Source organism: Hyla sarda, chromosome 12 (genome assembly GCF_029499605.1).
Source record: "Hyla sarda isolate aHylSar1 chromosome 12, aHylSar1.hap1, whole genome shotgun sequence".
Lineage (NCBI taxonomy): Eukaryota > Metazoa > Chordata > Amphibia > Anura > Hylidae > Hyla > Hyla sarda.
The window spans coordinates 74,761,196-74,778,916 of record NC_079200.1 but is presented as its reverse complement, the minus strand read 5'-3'; the positions used below and the strand labels follow the sequence as shown (position 1 = coordinate 74,778,916).

The window sequence follows — 17,721 nt, the reverse complement described above, 5'->3', positions numbered from 1 at the left end:
TATATACATATAACATCCAGTACTGTATTATTGCTCTTTGTCACTTTATATATTGTTCACTATTTATTTATGATCTTGGATTGATCTCTTTATATAGCACTTTATAATGTTTGTTTTGACACATGTCATCACAGTGACCACCCACAAAGGGGCTTGGTTTATGTAATTGAATAACATATATATATATATATATATATATATATATATATATACTGTGTGTGAATACTTTGTGATATGCTTGAAAAAGATCCCATTGATAGGATTGAAACGTTGCGCTATGGGTGAATAAATACCACATTGAAGTTATCTTTGCAAGCTGGAGTGCCACCTGATTGTCTTTTTTCTGCTGGTTGTGTATATATTTATATGACGTGTGTTTTTACTGTGTACACACATGTAATATCATCAATTGAATTTTGTCACCTGATCACTACATGTATAAGTATGTTTCGCTTTGATGTGGGGCATCAGAAAAGTTGTGCTTTTCCGTCCGGAAGTGTGAACCCAGCCTTAAATGGCATTAATCTCTGGATATACTATATCTGGTTTTCAGTCCTTTTTGTAGTTTATTTAAAAGGGTACTCCACCCCTAGACATCTTATCCCGTATCCAGATAAGGTGTCTGATCACAGGGGTCCAGCCGCTGAGACTCCTGCAATCTTCGGGCCGACACCGCAGGGTTCTGAATACGAAAGCTTGGGGCATCCATGTTCGTAACGTCACACCACGCACCCTCCATTCATGGGAGGGGGCATGACTGCTGTGTACTAGCCCCAAGCTTCCATGTTCAGAACGCTGCGGTGTGAGCCCAGAGATCAGACATCTTATACCCTATCTAATGGATAGGGTATAAGATGTCTAGTGGCGAAGTACCCCTTTAAGATCAAAGAAGCTCTAGAATCCAGTTGGGGAAGTGTTAAAGTACATAGCATACTGGTGGTGGGGGGGGGGTATAGATTGAAGTGTAACGAGTAAGATCTATATATATTATTGTGCTTCTAAATGCAGTGTCTGCAGCTCCAGGTTATGGGTCTTCATAGAGTAGTGGTTTACAAACTGTGGACCTCCAGCTGGTCCAACTACAACTCCCATTATGCCTGGAGAGTCAAGATTCATAGAATGATTGATGTGTTATTATTTACCTAGGAGAAACGTCAATAAGAAATCTGTAAGTACTTTCCTCACTTGCTTTTGTTGTTAGAGTGAGGAGTGTAAATGGAGAATTACCAGCAGTGGTCTGCATTGACTTATGTCTATTGTGTCACTAATCCCTCATCATCCTGTCTGTATCTGATTGATCCTCTCTGTAAACACAAAGGTGACCAATAAATAGACATAGAACACAGCTGATGTACTTGTTACAATGTGTCAGCCTGGAGTCTAGGGCAGAAGAGATATTTCTGCTGCAGTGTTCAGCTCTCAGAATTCATGGTTCCTATAATAAAACAGAGTTGTCTTTGAGGAGCTATACATAATAGATATTAAAGGGATCCTGACACATTGAACCTACAGTACAATCTGCCAGCAACATGTTACATTAGATTCTTATTTGGTTTTGAGGTAATTAAGGAAGGATATCTTTGTTTTAGCTAATTAAATTCCTGTAGACAGTCCTAATTCGTGAATAACAGCCTTGCCAGTATACATACAGCGCTGACAATTACCATGTAGGACGGCCCTCTGGGCTGCTAAGCATACACAAAGCACACCAAGAAATGAAAAGTTACACTGGGATTTTTCTAACAAATGTACATATCAGTCTGCTCAGCCTGAGGCTCCATATCATGCTGCATGTTTAAAGGGTACCTCTCATCAAATAAACTTTTGATATATTTTAGATTAATGAATGTTGAATAACTTTCCAATAGCATGTTAATGGAAAAATATGCTTCTTTCTATTGTATTTTTCCCGATCAGTCCTGTCAGCAAGCATTTCTGACTCATGCTGGAGTCCTAAACACTCAGAGCTGCCAGCCTGCTTTGTTCACAGCCAAACAGGCTGTGAACAAAGCAGGCTGGCAGCTCTGAGAATTCTCCTTTGTGAACAAAGCAGACTGGCAGCTCGTAGTGTTTAGGACTCCAGCATGAGTCTGAAATGCTTGCTGCCAGGACTGGTAGGGAGACCCCTAGTGGTCATTTCTTCAAAGTGGAAAATTAAATAGAAAGAAGCATATTTTTTAATAACATGCAATTGTAAGGTTATTCTGCATACATTAATCTATAATATATCAAAAGTTTTTTTTGATGAGAGGTACCCTTTAAGGCGAGGGGTTTCCTTTATTACATATCGGATCAATGGACTCATTACATAATTTTCCCTGTCTCAATACTCTTCTGTCCCTCCTTTAGAACACTCTGTCCTCTTCCTGTCTCCTGTTACCTTTCAGACATATCTGTTCTTCTACAGACCCCTCTGTCCCTCTCCAGACCTCACTGTTTTCCTTTCAGACCCTTGTCCTCTACAGACTTATCTGTCATCTTCCAGTGTTCTCTGTCTTTATCTAGTCTCATCTGTCTTTGTCCAATCTCATCTGTTCTCCTCCAGACTTCTCTGTCTTCCTCCAAACTTATCTATCCTCCCTCAGACTCTTCTGTCCTCCTGCAGACTTCTCGGTCTTCCTTCAGACTTCTCTGTCCTTCTCCAGTCTCCTCTGTCCTCCTCCAGTCTCCTTTGTCATTCTGCAGACTTCTCAATCATCCTACAGACTTCTCTGCCCTCCTTCAGTCTCCTCCAGATGTTTCTTTCCCCTTCTGTCCTCCTGCAGACTCCTCTGTCCCCGTTCAGACTCCCAAATTTTTGTGCCCCCTCCAGATTCCTTTGTTTCCTACTCCAAACTCCCAGACCCCTCTGTTCCACTCCAGAACACTTGGTTTCCTTTCAGACTACCCATCCTCTACAGAATCTTATATTCTTCTATAGATTCCAGTTATCTTCAGAAACCTCTTTCCCTTTCAAACTCTGAAACTCTTCTGTCCCCTCCAAACATCTCTTTCCCCTCCAGACTCCCAAAGGCTTCTGTACCCTCCAGACATAGCTACTGACTGGTTCACCAGTCTTTATGTAACCTCCCCTATTTATAAAACATGGCTGAACCATTGTATCAATAAAGCACCTTCTGTCTTTTATTTCAATCCCATACCTTATAGACTGTAAGCACTTGCGAGCAGGGCCCCCACTCCTTCTGTTTGGATATATAGTGTGTAATAATGTAATATCTGATACTTGTCTTTTTTGTATCCCCAAAACTATGGAATCTGTTGGCGTTATATGAATAAATATAATTATTTTTCTTTTCCCCTCCAGCCTTCTCTGTCCTACTCCGAATTCCAGATACTTTTGTCCTCCCCCCCAGATCGCTCTGATCCCCTTCAGACCACTCTGTCCAATATTGAATCCTGTTTTCTTTCATACGCCCCATCCTCTCTACCCATCTCTGTCCCCATCTAGACTCCATCTGTCTCCGCCAGTCTCCCAAACTCTTCTGTCTTCCTCCAAACACATCTGTCCCCTCCAGGCTCCTTTGTGTTGTACTTCAAACTTCCAGACACCTCTGTCCCACTCCAGACCCCTTTGTCCCACTCTATGTCCCCCTTCGCCTCCATTCAGACACACCATCTTTTCCAGACCCCTTCATCCCCTCCAAATTAATCTGTTCTCTCCAGATTCCTTTGTCCTGTCTACTATAAAACTCACCGCAGACGGCAGGTACCCAAGGAGTAGTAGATCCGTAGTTCCACAGTAGTATGGAGCGGGTGATGTAGTGGATTCACTGGACCTGTGTGGCAGATGACGCGGGCCATGCCAGGGAGTAGAGTCTAAGGTTCTGCTGGTTTTCACCAGAGCCCACCGCAAAGTGGGTTGGACTTGCTGCAGCAGGCGACACCCAGGTCACTACCCCTAGCACGACTCGACCACACAGGCGGCTGAGGTAAAGTGTGGCACCAAATGAATAGGCAGGACGCAGTCAGGCTGGCTAGAGGTCAGGGCAGGCGGCACAGTAGCGTAGTCAGAAGGGTAGCAGAAGGTCAATAGGCTGGCAGCTAGAAACACAGTTGGGTCACAGAATACAAAGGTCTGGTACACGGCAAGGAAACACTAAGACTGCTTTCTCTAAGGCGCAAGGCAGACAAAGATCCGGCAAGGGTACTAGGGAGGTGCTAAAACTTATAATAATGGTGCAGGTGTTAATGCTGATTACGGGCGCACTGGCCCTTTAAATTTCAAAGCTCCGGCGCACACGTGCTAGGAGGCCGGGCGCGCGTCGGTGCTGAGAGACAGAGGCCGGGGACGGAGGTGAGTGACGGGCTGGGACTCGCATGCGGGTGCATCCCGCGATGTGAATGCCAGCCCCGCCGGGAGCCAACATACGGGGAGAAATGCGCTCACGGATGGTAAGTCCGGCCGGAGCGCTGTTTATTACAACTACTTTTTACATTTGCTCTATTTTATATCTATTTGGGATTAACATGCTACTATTGTTAATTAGGTGGAAAATTTGTTCTAAAATAGACAATATTTTGTCAGGATATTTTTATCAGATGAAAAAGTGGAAAACCACACTACAGGCTGATCCAACTTTGATGTGGCCTCCACGTGCCCGTATGACCTCCCTACAATGCCTGGACATGCTCCTGATGAGGTGGCGGATGGTCTCCTGAGGGATATCCTCCCAGACCTGAATTAAAGTATCGGCCAACTCCTGCACAGTCTGTGGTGCAACATGGCGTTGGTGGATGGAGTGAGACATGATGTCCCAGATCTGCTCAATCAGATTCAAGTCTGGAGAACGGGCAGGCCAGTCCATAGCATCAATTCCTTCCTCTTGCAGGAACTGTTGACACACTCCAGCCACATGAGGTCTAGCATTATCTTTGCATTAGGAGGAACTCAGGGCCAACCACACAGCATATGGTCTCACAAGGATTCTGAGGATCTCATCTCGGTTCCTAATGGCAGTCAGGCTACCTCTGGCAAGCACATGGAGGGCTGTGCGGCCACCCCAAAGAACCCCCCACACCTTTACTGACCCACAGCCAAACCGGTGATGCTAGAGGATGATGCAGGCAGCAGAATGTTCTCCACTGCGTCTCCAGACTCTGTCATGTCTGTCACATGTGCTCAGTGTAAACCTGCTTTCATCTGGGAAGAGCACAGGGTGCCAGTGGCAAATTTGCCAATCTTGGTGTTCTCTGGCAAATGGAAAACGTCCTGCACGTTGTTGGCTCTCATACACCTGTGGATGTCGGGCCCTCATACCACCCTCATGGAGTCTGTTTCTGACCATTTGAGTGGACACATTTGTGGCCTGCTGGAGGTCATTTTGCAGGGCTCTGACAGTGCTCCTCCTGCTCCTCCTTGCACAAAGGCGGAGGTAGCGGTCCTGCTGCTGGGTTGTTGCCCTCCTACGGCCTCCTCCGCCTCTCCTGATGTACTGGCCTCTCTCCTGGTAGCGCCTCCATGCTCTGGACACTACGCTGACAGACAAAGAAAACCTTCTTGCCTCAGCTCGCATTGATGTACCATCCTGGATGAGCTGCGCTACCTGAGCCACTTGTGTGGGTTGTAGACTCTGTCTCATGCTACCACTAGAGTGAAAGCACCACCAGCATTCAAAAGTGACCAAAACATCAGCCAAGAAGCATAGGAACTGAGAAGTGGTCTGTGGTCACCACCTGCATAACCATTTGCAACAACAGCATGTGAAACTGATTGTAAATCAGTGTTGCTTCCTGAGTGGACGGTGTGATTTCACAGAAGTGTGATTGACTTGGAGTTTCATTGTGTTGTTTAAGTGTTTATTTTTTTGAGCAGTGTATGTACAGTATACACACCCCGTTCCAAATTATTATGCAAATGTTATTTTTCTCATTTACCTAAATAATTGATGTAAATAACACTCAGCATAATTCTCATGTTATCAATTATTAAGAATACAATTCAAAATTTTTGAACAAACCTCCTAATGATAACAGTATTTTTTTAAACATAAATAACTCACACCGCACTGTTACAAATTATTACGCACAGTAAGTTTAAAACACTTTATAGGTTGTAAAGAACTGCAGCATATTTGCAGCATATTTACTGAAATCCAAAGCTATTTCAATCAAACTCTTAACAACATTTTAACTTTTTAAACATTTTACCAGGTCAAGTTACATTTTAACATGGGACCCTTATTTGATGGCAGCTTCACAAGTCTTGCATCCATTCAACTTGTGAGTTTTTGGACAGTTTCTGATTGAATATGTTTGTAAGATATCAGACTAGTCTCCCAGAGCTGCTGTTTGGATGTAAACTGCCTCCCTCCCTCATAGATCTTTGCTTGAGGAAACTCCAAAGGTTCTCAATAGAATTTAGGTCAGGGGAGGATGGAGGCAACACCATAACTTTCCCTCATTTTATCCCCATAGCAACCATTGATGCAGAGGTATTTTTTCAGCATGAGATGGTGCATTGTCATGCATGAAGATGATTTTATTATGGAAAGCATAGTTCTTCCTTCTGTACCAGGAAAGAAAGTGGTCAGTTAGAAACTTCTCATACTTTGCAGAGGTCACCTTTACATCTTCAGGGACCCTAAAGTGGCTGGCCAGCTCTCTTTCCATGACTCTGTCCCAAAACATGACTTCACCACTGCCTTGCTAATGTTGCAGCCTTGTTGGAACAGGGTGGCCGTCCACCAACCATTCTGTTTGAAAATTAGTCTTCATGTATTTTACTGCCCAATGCAGTTGTTTCTGCTTGTGAACATTGGTTCGTGGTGGCCAAATAGAAGGTTTATGCACAGTTGCAAGATTCTGGAGGACTCTACGCCTTGATGTCCATTGGACTCCAGAGGCACCAGCAGCTTCAAATATCTGTTTGCTGCTATATAATGGTATTTTAGCAGCTACTCTCTCAATCTGATGCATGGATTTGGCAGAAATTTTCCTCTCTTAAAAGTGTGATGATCACGCTTACGTTTCCGTTGAATATCTAATGTTTTCATACCTTGTCCAAGGAATTAAACTATTTCACTCTTTTTGGCAGCAGATAGATCCTTTTTCTTCCTCATATTGCTTGAAAATGGTACTTTGCTTAATAATGTGGAACACCCACCTTTAGTAGTTTCTCCTTAAATTGGGCTCACCTGGCAATCTAATTATCACAGATGTCCGAGATTGTTTTCAGTGATCAAAAGAGCCCTGAGACACAATGCCATCCATGAGTTAAACTGAAAAAAAAAATATTTATCATAGAAACCAAAAGTACACAGCAGGGAATGTGAATTAATTTTCAAAGCAAGAAAATAATGCACAATTCCTATTCCTTCTTTTATAATGCATTGTCATCACTAAAGGGGTACTCCCGCAGAAAACTTTTTTTTTTTTTAAATCAACTGGTGCCAGAAAGTTAAACAGATTTGTAAATTACTTCCATTAAAAAATCTCAATCCTTCCAGTAATTTTTAGGGGCTATATACTATAGAGGAAATGCTTTACTTTTTAGATTTCTCTGATGTCATGACCACAGTGCTCTCTGCTGACCTCTGCTGTCCATTTAAGGAACTGTCTAGAGCAGCATATGTTTGCTATGGGGATTTGGACAGTAGAGGTCAGCAGAGAGCACTGTGGTCATGACATCCGAGAAATCTAAAAAGTAAAGCATTTGCTCTTTAGAATATTGCCCCTAAAAAGTACTGGAAGGATTAAGATTTTTTTATAGAAGTAATTTACAAATCTGTTTAACTTTCTGGCACCAGTTGATTTAAATAATAAAAATAAAAAATAAAAAAAGGTTTCCACGGGAGTACCCCTATAAGGACCCAGGCTTTTTCCGTTTTATCATTTTCAATTTTTCCTCCTTAACTTAAAAAAATCATAACTCTTAAAAATTTTCACCAAAAATTCTATATGATGGCTTATTTTTTGCGTCACTAATTCTACTTTGTAATGACATTAGTCATTTTACCCAAAAATCTACGGTGAAACGGGAAAAAAATCAATGTGCGACAAAATTTATGAAAAACACTATTTTGTAAGTTTTGGGGGCTTCCGTTTTTACACAGTACATTTTTCAGCAAAAATGATACCTTATCTTTATTCTGTAGGTCCATATGGTTAAAATAATACAAAAAATTAAATAAAATCATGAATACATGCAGAAAAATGTATGCGTTTAAAATGGTCATTTTCTGACCCCTATAACTTTTAAATTTTTCTGTGTTCAGGGTGCTATGGGGGCTCGTTTTTTGTGCCGTGATCTGAAGTTTTTAGCGGTACCATTTTTGTTCTGATCAGACTTTTTGATCACTTTTTATTCTGGGGTATAAAAAGTGATAAAAAATGCGCTATTTTGGACTTTGGAATTTTTTTGCGCGTACGCCATTGAACGTGCGGTTTAAAAAGCGGTATATTTTTATAATTCGGACATTTAAGCATGCGGCGATACCACATATGTTTATTTTTATTTACACTGTGTTTTTTTTTATTCTTGGAAATGCCGGGTGATTCAAACTTTTATTAGGGGAAGGGATAATTGAAAGGGCTAATGATTTTTTTTACACTTTTCTTATGCAATATTATAGCTCCTATAGGGGGCTATAACATTGCATTAACTGATCTTTTACACTGATTGATCCATCTCCATAGGAATGGATCAATCAGTTTTTTCGGCGATTGAATGCTCAAGCCTGGATCTCAGGCTTGAAGCATTCAATCGGCGATCGGACAGCGCAGGATAAGGTAAGAAGACCTCCTCCTGTGCTACAACTGTTCGGGATGCCGCGATTATACCGCGGCGATCCTGAACAGCTCCCTGAGCTAACCGGCAACTTTCACTTTCGTTTTTAGCTGCGCTATTAGAGGCGGGTCCCGGCTTCACTATGTGTGACCCCGTGTGACCCCGTGTTATATCGCAGGACCGGGACCCAGGACATACCCATACGTCCTGGGTCCTTAAGAGGTTAAGTATTTATCTAAATCTATAGATCAGGTAAGAATATAGGTTATATATATATATATATATATATATATATATATATATATATATAGTAATACACTTGTAACAAAGATATGAAAGGATATCAGGCACTGCGAGAGCTAGTCCATAAGCTAAGCTTTAGAGGATAATCAACTGCTGGTGGACACCTGCTGCATAGGATCTGTGACGGTGCAGATTAGGAGTGCATAGGTAATATTCAATCAGAATGTATGCTGAAGAGATAGCAGAAAATCGCACTCACCACTCAGAGTATCCAATTGTGAAGAACTTTATTCCATATTAATATGGAGTGGCAAACAATGAAAACGGCAGTTCCAAAAAGCGGTGAGTGTAGCCACTCAAGACAAAAGGGCACACCACTGGATGGCAACTAGTTTTGCGTCATGAGAAGCTTCTTCCAGCAAAGTGTTTACGCTTCCTCCCTGTGGTTATAACACTTATATACTTGGAATACACAGAAGTGAATAGTATCATTCATTACAAAACATTAAAGTGAAATAAACATAAATTAATAAAAAAAGATTAAAACCACTATAGAAAGGAAGCCCATTAAGGACTCACAAGAATGCTGATAAGTCGTTAAGTTCATAGAGTCCCAGAGGTCCCATGGCTTTGAGTTTAATAATCCACAGGGCTTCACGGCGTAACAGGTATTTATGACGATCGATACCATCTGGGACTCTGTCAATGCATTTTAAACCTGCAAATTTTAGATCTTCTGTGTTGCCTCTAGAATATTCGATCATGTGTGAGTCAAAACGAGGAGATCCTTTTTTGTTTTAAGAAAATACAAATGTTCTCTTATAGGTATGAACAATTTTCTCTTTGTTTTTCCAATATAATAAAACTTGCAGGGGCAGATAATGCAATAGACAATGTTGGTGGATTGACAGGTAATGAAATATAAAATATAAAATTTAAAAGAAAAATATTAATGCCTCCCAACAGAAAGTTTCTCTTTGCTAGATTATATTGGCAGTAATTAAAATTTTTACATGGAAAATTTTCTTTTGATTGACATTCTCTAAGCTAATTATCATTAGTGTCATGAATTTTTTGTTTACCCTGTTTTAAATAGTCACCAATAAAGATGAGCGAAGTTACAGTAATTCGATTCGTCACAAACTTCTCGGCTCGGCAGTTGCTGACTTTAGTCTGTATAAATTAGTTCAGCTTTCAGGTGGTCTGGTGGGCTGGAAAAGATGGATAAAGTCCTGGGGGAAAGTCTCCTAGGACTAAATCCACATTTTTCAGCCCACCAGACCACCTGAAAGCTGAACTAATTTATACAGGCTAAAGTCAGCAACTGCCGAGCCGAGAAGTTTGTGATAAAACAAATTACTGTAACTTCGTTCATCTCTAGTCACCAATAGTTTTTGATTTTCTGAATGTAATAGGTTTTTCTTTTGCCTGGACGCCCAGATCACTATCTTGTTCAATATGAACCAATTATCATAAATAATTTTCTTTGTCATACTGTTCATGGGAGAATTGGCAAATGAAAAGGTGAAGTGTCTATCACTGTTAGTTTTTTTGTTTTTGTTATTTTGCCTTAGTAATTTTTTGCGAGCTTTTCTCTCAGTTTTTTGTAGGGCCCTTTTGATCACTGGCTGGGGGCACCCTCGCTCAAGGAGACATGAAGTAAGTGCCTATGCTAGTTCAAAAAATTTTCATGACTACTATTGACTCGTTTGAGTCATAAATACTGGCTATAAGGTAGATTATTTTTTATATAGATAGGATGTGAACTTTGGTAGTGCAAAAGAGAACTCTTTGCAATATCCTTGCAGTAGCCGGCAGTATGTAAGATGTTGTCTTTCATTTCTAATCGTACATCAAGGAAATTGAGGGATTTACCCCCAAATTGACTAGTAAAAAGCATGTTAACAGTATTAGTATTGTTCAAAAATTGTACAAAATTATTTAATTCGTCGTTTGACCCCTCCCATATTATCAATACGTCGTCTACATAACGCGAAGAATATTTAATGCATTTGATAAAGGGATTTTGTGTGGAAAAGATGTATTCTTGTTCGTACATGGCGAGAAACACATTTGCATAGGTGCACAATATGTTCTAAGCACTCTGCCATTGACATCATTTCTTTTGATCTCCATAAATAGGGATAAGTATCAGGATAAACCATATGAGACAATTCTAAGAACAAATTGTTGCATTATCTTAAATACTTACCGGATTGGTGCATTTAGATAAATACTTAAATGTGAAAAGGGATTATAGAAGAAGGAATAGGAATTGAGTTTAATTTTCATGATGTTATTTTTATTCCTATTCCCTGCTGTGCAATCTTGGTTTGTGTGATTAACTGCTGCAAAACATCATAATTCACACCTCATCTGCTGAAGAACCTCATAATACACACCTCATCTCCTGCAGAACCTCATAATATAAACCCTTATCTGCTGCAAAACATCATAATATACACTTCATCTGCTGCAGAACCTTATAATACACACCTTATCTGCTTGAAAACATCATAATACAAACCTCATCTCCTGCAGAACCTCATTTTATACTCCTCATCTGCTGCAGAACATCATAATACACATCTTACCTGCTGCAGAACCTCATTATACACACCTCATCTCCTGCAGAACCTTATAATACACACCTTATCTGCTTGAAAACATCCTAATACATACCTCATCTCCTGCAGAACCTCATTATATACACCTCATCTGCTGCAGAACATCATAATACACATCTTACCTGCTGCAGAACCTCATAATACACACCTCATCTCCTGCAGAACCTCATAATATACACCTCATCTGCTGCAAAACATCATAATATACAACTCATCTGCTGCAGAACCTTATAATACGTACATCAGCTGCTGCAGAACCTCATAATAAACACTGCAGCTGCTGCAGAACACCATAATACACACCTCAGCTGCTGCAGTACGTAATACAACTCAACTTCTGCAGTACACCACATTGCATACCTAAGTTGCTGTAGAACATAATACACCTCAGCTGCTGCTGCTCAAGAACATCATATTACTCACTGCAGCTGCTGCAGTACATCATAATACATATTTGTTGCAGAACCTCATAATAATACATAGTTGTTGCAGAACCTCATAATAAACACTTCAGTCTTTACAAATTCTCAGGATACACTTTAGGTATTGAAGAACATCATAATACACACCTCATCTGCAGAAAAATCAGATAATACACAACCTCAGCCACTACAGAACCTCATAAAACACACTGCAGCTGCTGCAAAACATCATAATGCATATCACAGTTGTTGCATAACCTTATAATAAACACCTCAGTCTACAAATATTAAACACATTGCAGCTGCTGCAGAACATCATAATACCCACCACAGATGTTGCAGAGACTCATAATAAACAATTCATTCTCTACAGAGCCTCATGATAATCACCTAAGCTGCTTCAGAACCTCATAATACATGCCTCAGCTACTGTAGAACATCATAACACACACCTAAGCTACTGCAGAACATATTAATACACACTTAAGCCACTGAATAACCTCATGATACACACCAAAGTTGCTGCAGAACCTCATAATAAACACCTCACCTACTGCCGAACATCATAGAACACACCAGTCAACTGCGAACTATTTGTTTGCAGGCATTTGTTATTAATCTATAAACGGTGAACCAGAAGCTTCCTTTCTCAATAGGACATTCTGCAGAAGCTGACTGAATGAATAATGTCCCCCCTACTGTAACTCCTGTTTTCTATTTGTTTTAATACCCCCTCCTACCATTAGAGGGAGGCAGAGCCCTTTATTTTTCAGCAGAGCACTCTCTGTAGTACCTTCTGCTATGCATTGGCTGACATTCAGCTCTGCACCTGTTCTATAAGTGGATAGTCTGGTATGCTGGAGGATGAGGAGGAGTCCGAACTATCAATGAATGTGAAAAGCTGAGGATTGCCTTATAACGCTGCTACACATTGATCCAGTCCAGATGGCTTGCAGCAAGCTGAGAAAAGTGCAATCAAATGCTGCTACATCTGCAAGCGGGCAAAGGGAAAGAGGTAGCTGAAGCAGAACGATAAGAAGAAGAAGAAGCAGTTGCTCGGGGTTTGTGCCAGGGTCTCTCCTCACCAAACTCATTAAAGGGTCAACACGCAAGTCCTGTCACCATAGGAGATCATGCAGGAACATCTGCAAGGATACTGATCTAAAAAACTTTAACCGTTCCTACTAGGAGATCACCACCCCCAGCTCTAAGACCCTTTACAAAGCTTTAGACATGAATGCATCCAGTGACCTCTTCTTCATTCATTCTGCCCAGTTCAATGGGACACTAAAGTCCAATAAGACCCTCTTACACAACAACCAGAGCAGTGAGTTCTGTGAGCAGATCTTCATAAAGTCTGAGGTCTTCTTGACACTAGGAATTATCAGCCTGCTGGAAAACATCCTGGTCATTCTGGCTATCCTGAAGAACAGGAACCTCCACTCCCCCATGTACTTTTTCCTCTGCAGCTTGGCAGTTGCGGACATGTTGGTCAGTGTCTCCAATGCCTTGGAAACTATCATCATTGCTGTGCAGACCAAGTACCTCGACATAGGAGACGCACTCCTCGAGCAGTTGGATGACGTCTTTGACTCCTTAATCTGTATATCTCTTGTTGCTTCGATCTGCAGCCTCTTGGTTATTGCCATAGACCGATACATCACCATATTTTACGCTTTGCGTTACCACAGCATCATGACGGTCAAGAAAGCGTTAGCCTTGATCATGGTCATCTGGGTGTCCTGCATTATCTGCGGTATCGTATTTATTGTCTATTCTGAGAGTAAAACGGTCATTGTGTGTCTCATCACCATGTTCTTCACCATGCTTGTTCTCATGGCCACCATGTACGTCCACATGTTCCTTTTCGCGCGCCTCCATGTGAAGAGGATCGCTGCACTGCCAGTGGATGGCGTGGTGCAGCAGCGGACATGCATGAAAGGCGCCATCACCATCACCATTCTTTTGGGGGTGTTTGTCGTGTGTTGGGCGCCCTTTTTCCTCCACCTCATCTTCATCATTTCCTGTCCCAACAACTCCTATTGCGTCTGCTATGGCTCCTACTTCAATACGTACTTAATCCTCATTATGTGCAACTCTGTCATCGATCCACTGATTTATGCTTTCCGCAGTCTGGAGATGCGCAAAACTTTCAAAGAGATTATTTGCTGCTACGGGATGAACTTTGGAAAATGCGGTTGAGCCAAACATATTTCACAATGTTCATTCACAAATGCGCATTAGTTCATGCCATTCATGCTCTGCTGCTGCTGTGCGTGTGCTGTATGGGCTGGCAGGGGGCTAATTTGAATCATTGATGCAAACCTGAGGTGCGTGTCGGCTCCCAGCCCCCGATCTGACTCCTCTCCATTGCTGCTGTCATTAACATAGTCCTCAGTGGTTGTTATTCACTGGGTCAGCACAGTTCAACACTCAATACTGTTCTTTATAGTAACAAAAGAAATCTCACCAAGGGCATTTTTACTCTTTGTCTGCAGTGCTCGTTTATTGTATGCAGCAAGGAAGCTCCCAGCGTATAAGATAAATGAATCTAATTATTCTCCAACATATACCTCTATCAAAGCTCTTGATATTATCTCAGAGTATGAATTATTATCCCATAGCATTGACTTATTAAGTCAGGGCTACAAGATAATGTTTCAAGTTCTAGGATAATAACTCATGGGTATAAGATAATATTTCTGTCTGTGAGATAATAAGTCAGGGTTATTAAAAAATATATTTTAGGCTCTTAGATAATAGGTCAGGACTATGAGATAGTAATTCATACTCTGAGATAAGTTAGTGCTATAAGGTAATATTTCCGGCTCTGACATAATAAGGCAGGGCTATGAGTTAATATATCAAGCTCTGAGATAATAAGTCAGGGCTGAAAGAAAGTATTTCAGGTTCTGTCATATTAAGTGAGGGCTAAAATATATACTCTCAGAGCCTGAAGTACTAAGAGCTATGAGATAACACTACAAGAGTTTAGGTTCGGTTATGTGATTAATATGTTAAGACTCCAAAATACTTTATCAGTAATATTAGATGATATTCTGCTCTGAGATAATAACTCAGTACCATGATATAATATTACAGGCTAAGTTGTCCATACACATTAATATCTCAGTCTTATGAGGTAATATTTCAGGGCTTTGATATAACACATCATGAGAGTGTTATGAGATAATATTACAGCCTCACAGATAATATATTAGTTTAGTGAGTGCTGACATAATAAGTCAGTGTATGATGTAACACTTGACGCAAAGAGAAAGCTGTGCGATAATTTTTCGGGGGTCTGATATAATAAATCAGAGCAATGACATAGTTCAGACTGAGATTGTCTCATAGCTCTGATTTTATCACTTTAAGCATTTATGTATTGTAGGAGAGTATAAAGTAATATTACATGGCTCTGAGACAGTAAGTCAGTGCTATGAGGTAATAAGTGAGACTGTGAGGAAAAGTTTAGGGTGTTGATGTAATACATCACTATTTTAACAATATAGGCTCTTATATAATTTTTTCAGTGAGATAATAAGTCAGTGTATGATCTGATATTTCATTGATCAGCTACAAATTTAAAGGGGAATTGCCTGACAATCTTCACTTAACTGCCAAAGTCCAAAGAGTCCAAAATTGCTGGAGGCCCAGAACACGGAACCTGAAAGCTCTATGGTTCCTAAGTGGCCTTTTAGATATTTCCATAATTGTTATTCTCATTGGAGTTGCTTATAATCCAGTAAAAGGGTCTGACCTTTAAACTTTAGTTTTCAAGAGGACCCTTAAAGTTTAGTTTTCACAAGTGAAACATAAAAAAAATAAGGATCTACTTCTTTCTTTTTTAGGTGTATGCTCCAACATTCTGTTTTTTTAAGTAGTATTGAACCCTAAGCCAAGAATAGATTATGAATGGAAGAGAACAAATATAAAGGGCAAAACCAAGACTTCTCTTCTTTTTCTTCCTTCTTGGCTTTGAAATCGAAAATTGCATTTGGCTTCAAAACATTCAAGTGGCGTGTGTGAATACACCCTCAAGATTTTCTACTCATTCACAGCACAGTGATACAAGATTTACGCATTGTTAGAGGGCTACATACTATAAACTCTGTAAGGCTAAGTTTCTACTTGGTTTTTTTTTGTAGCCCAAAAAAAGTAAGAAACAAAACGAAAAAACACCACAGCATTTTCCTGTGTTTGGATTTTTTTTCTCGTGTTATTTCAGTCGTTTTTTGCATTTGAGTGGAAATTGTATTTTTGGTCCCTTTGGTGGTTTTTTTGGTACCCAAAATTTGTTGGGTACCAAAAAAAAAAAAAAAAAGGATGCAGTAGTGATGGAAAAAAAAATGTATTTGACAAAATGTATATTTTTTTATAACAAAATTTTAATTAATTTTTAATAGTGTGTGTTTCACTTTTTTAACTCTATTTTTTACATTTTGTAGGTAGTACTACTACTCCCAGCATGGAACACACTGTTCCATGATGGGAATAGTAGTACCTGTACTAATAGACATATCGCCCCGGGTGTCAGTCGTGACACCAGATGCAATCGTCCATAATATAGCAGAGATGTGGAGCAGCTCTATACAGCGCTCTCTGCTCTGTATTCTGGCCAGTGATGTGAATAGAACATCAGTCATTGGTATTTTCCACCCAGAGTGGGGATTGGCCGGATGGTTTCAGCCAATCACAGCTCTCAGAGGGAAATATGAATGAGCTATGTTCTATTCATATCACTGTCCGAAATATAGTGCAGAGATGCAAGCACTGTATAGAGCCGCTCCACATCTCTGCAATAGATAGGACGATTGCATCGGGTTTCAGAAGTGACACCCACTGTGATCTGTTCTTAACTGCAGGTACTACTACTCCCAACATGGAGCACACTCTTCTCCATGTTGGGAGAGGTAGTACCTGCATTAATAGACAGATCGCAGCGAGTGTAACTTCTGACACCTGTTGTGATCTGTCTATTAATGCAGGTACTACAGCTCCTAGCATTGAGCAGAGTGTGCTCATGTTTGGAGTAGTAGTACCAGCAGTTAAGGAGAGATCACGGCGGATGCCACTTCTGACACCCTCTGTGATCCTCCTGTATAATGTATGGATGCGGCCAGCCGCTCTTGTATGGTCCCCTGCACTGACGTATATATACACCTATTCATATTTCCCACACAGTCTTGTGATTGGCTGGAACCATCTGGCCAATCACAGCTCTCTGCAGGAAATATGAGTAGGTATATATACGGCAATGCAGGGGACCATGGAAGAGCGGCCGGCCGCATCTATAAATTATACAGAAGGATCGCAACGGACCCGGGTCATCTGTCAGTTAGTAGAGGAACTATTACTCCCATCATGGAACAATGCACACACTACAATTTTATTATTGTCGGCTAAATTTTTTAGTGCCCTGTCCACACACATAAATTGATCGCTGTTTTAAAAATTAATAAAACTGTGATAAAAAAGATACATTTCGTTAGATACTATTTTTTCCTTCACTACTGTATCTTTTTCATTTATTTATTTTTAATGGTACCCTATGAAATTTTATTAAAAAAGGTATCTGCATCACTTTTTTGGATCGCTAAAGTCCAAAAAAGAATAAAAACCGCCTGCAAAAACGCCAAAATTTAAACCCATATATCGTTTTTCTTGGCATTTTTCATTCCCTTAGACTTCTACGGGAAAA

At 40.5% G+C, this 17,721-nt stretch overlaps 1 protein-coding gene across 1 annotated transcript; it reads left to right on the top strand.

Annotated features, from left to right (window-relative positions):
- The first annotated feature begins 10,316 nt into the window (after positions 1-10,316).
- Positions 10,317-16,613, top strand: MC3R (melanocortin 3 receptor). The gene has a single exon (XM_056548314.1). It carries the CDS (start codon positions 13,251-13,253, stop codon positions 14,217-14,219), a length of 969 nt encoding a protein of 322 aa, XP_056404289.1. The 5' UTR covers positions 10,317-13,250; the 3' UTR covers positions 14,220-16,613.
- Positions 16,614-17,721: the final 1,108 nt, after the last annotated feature.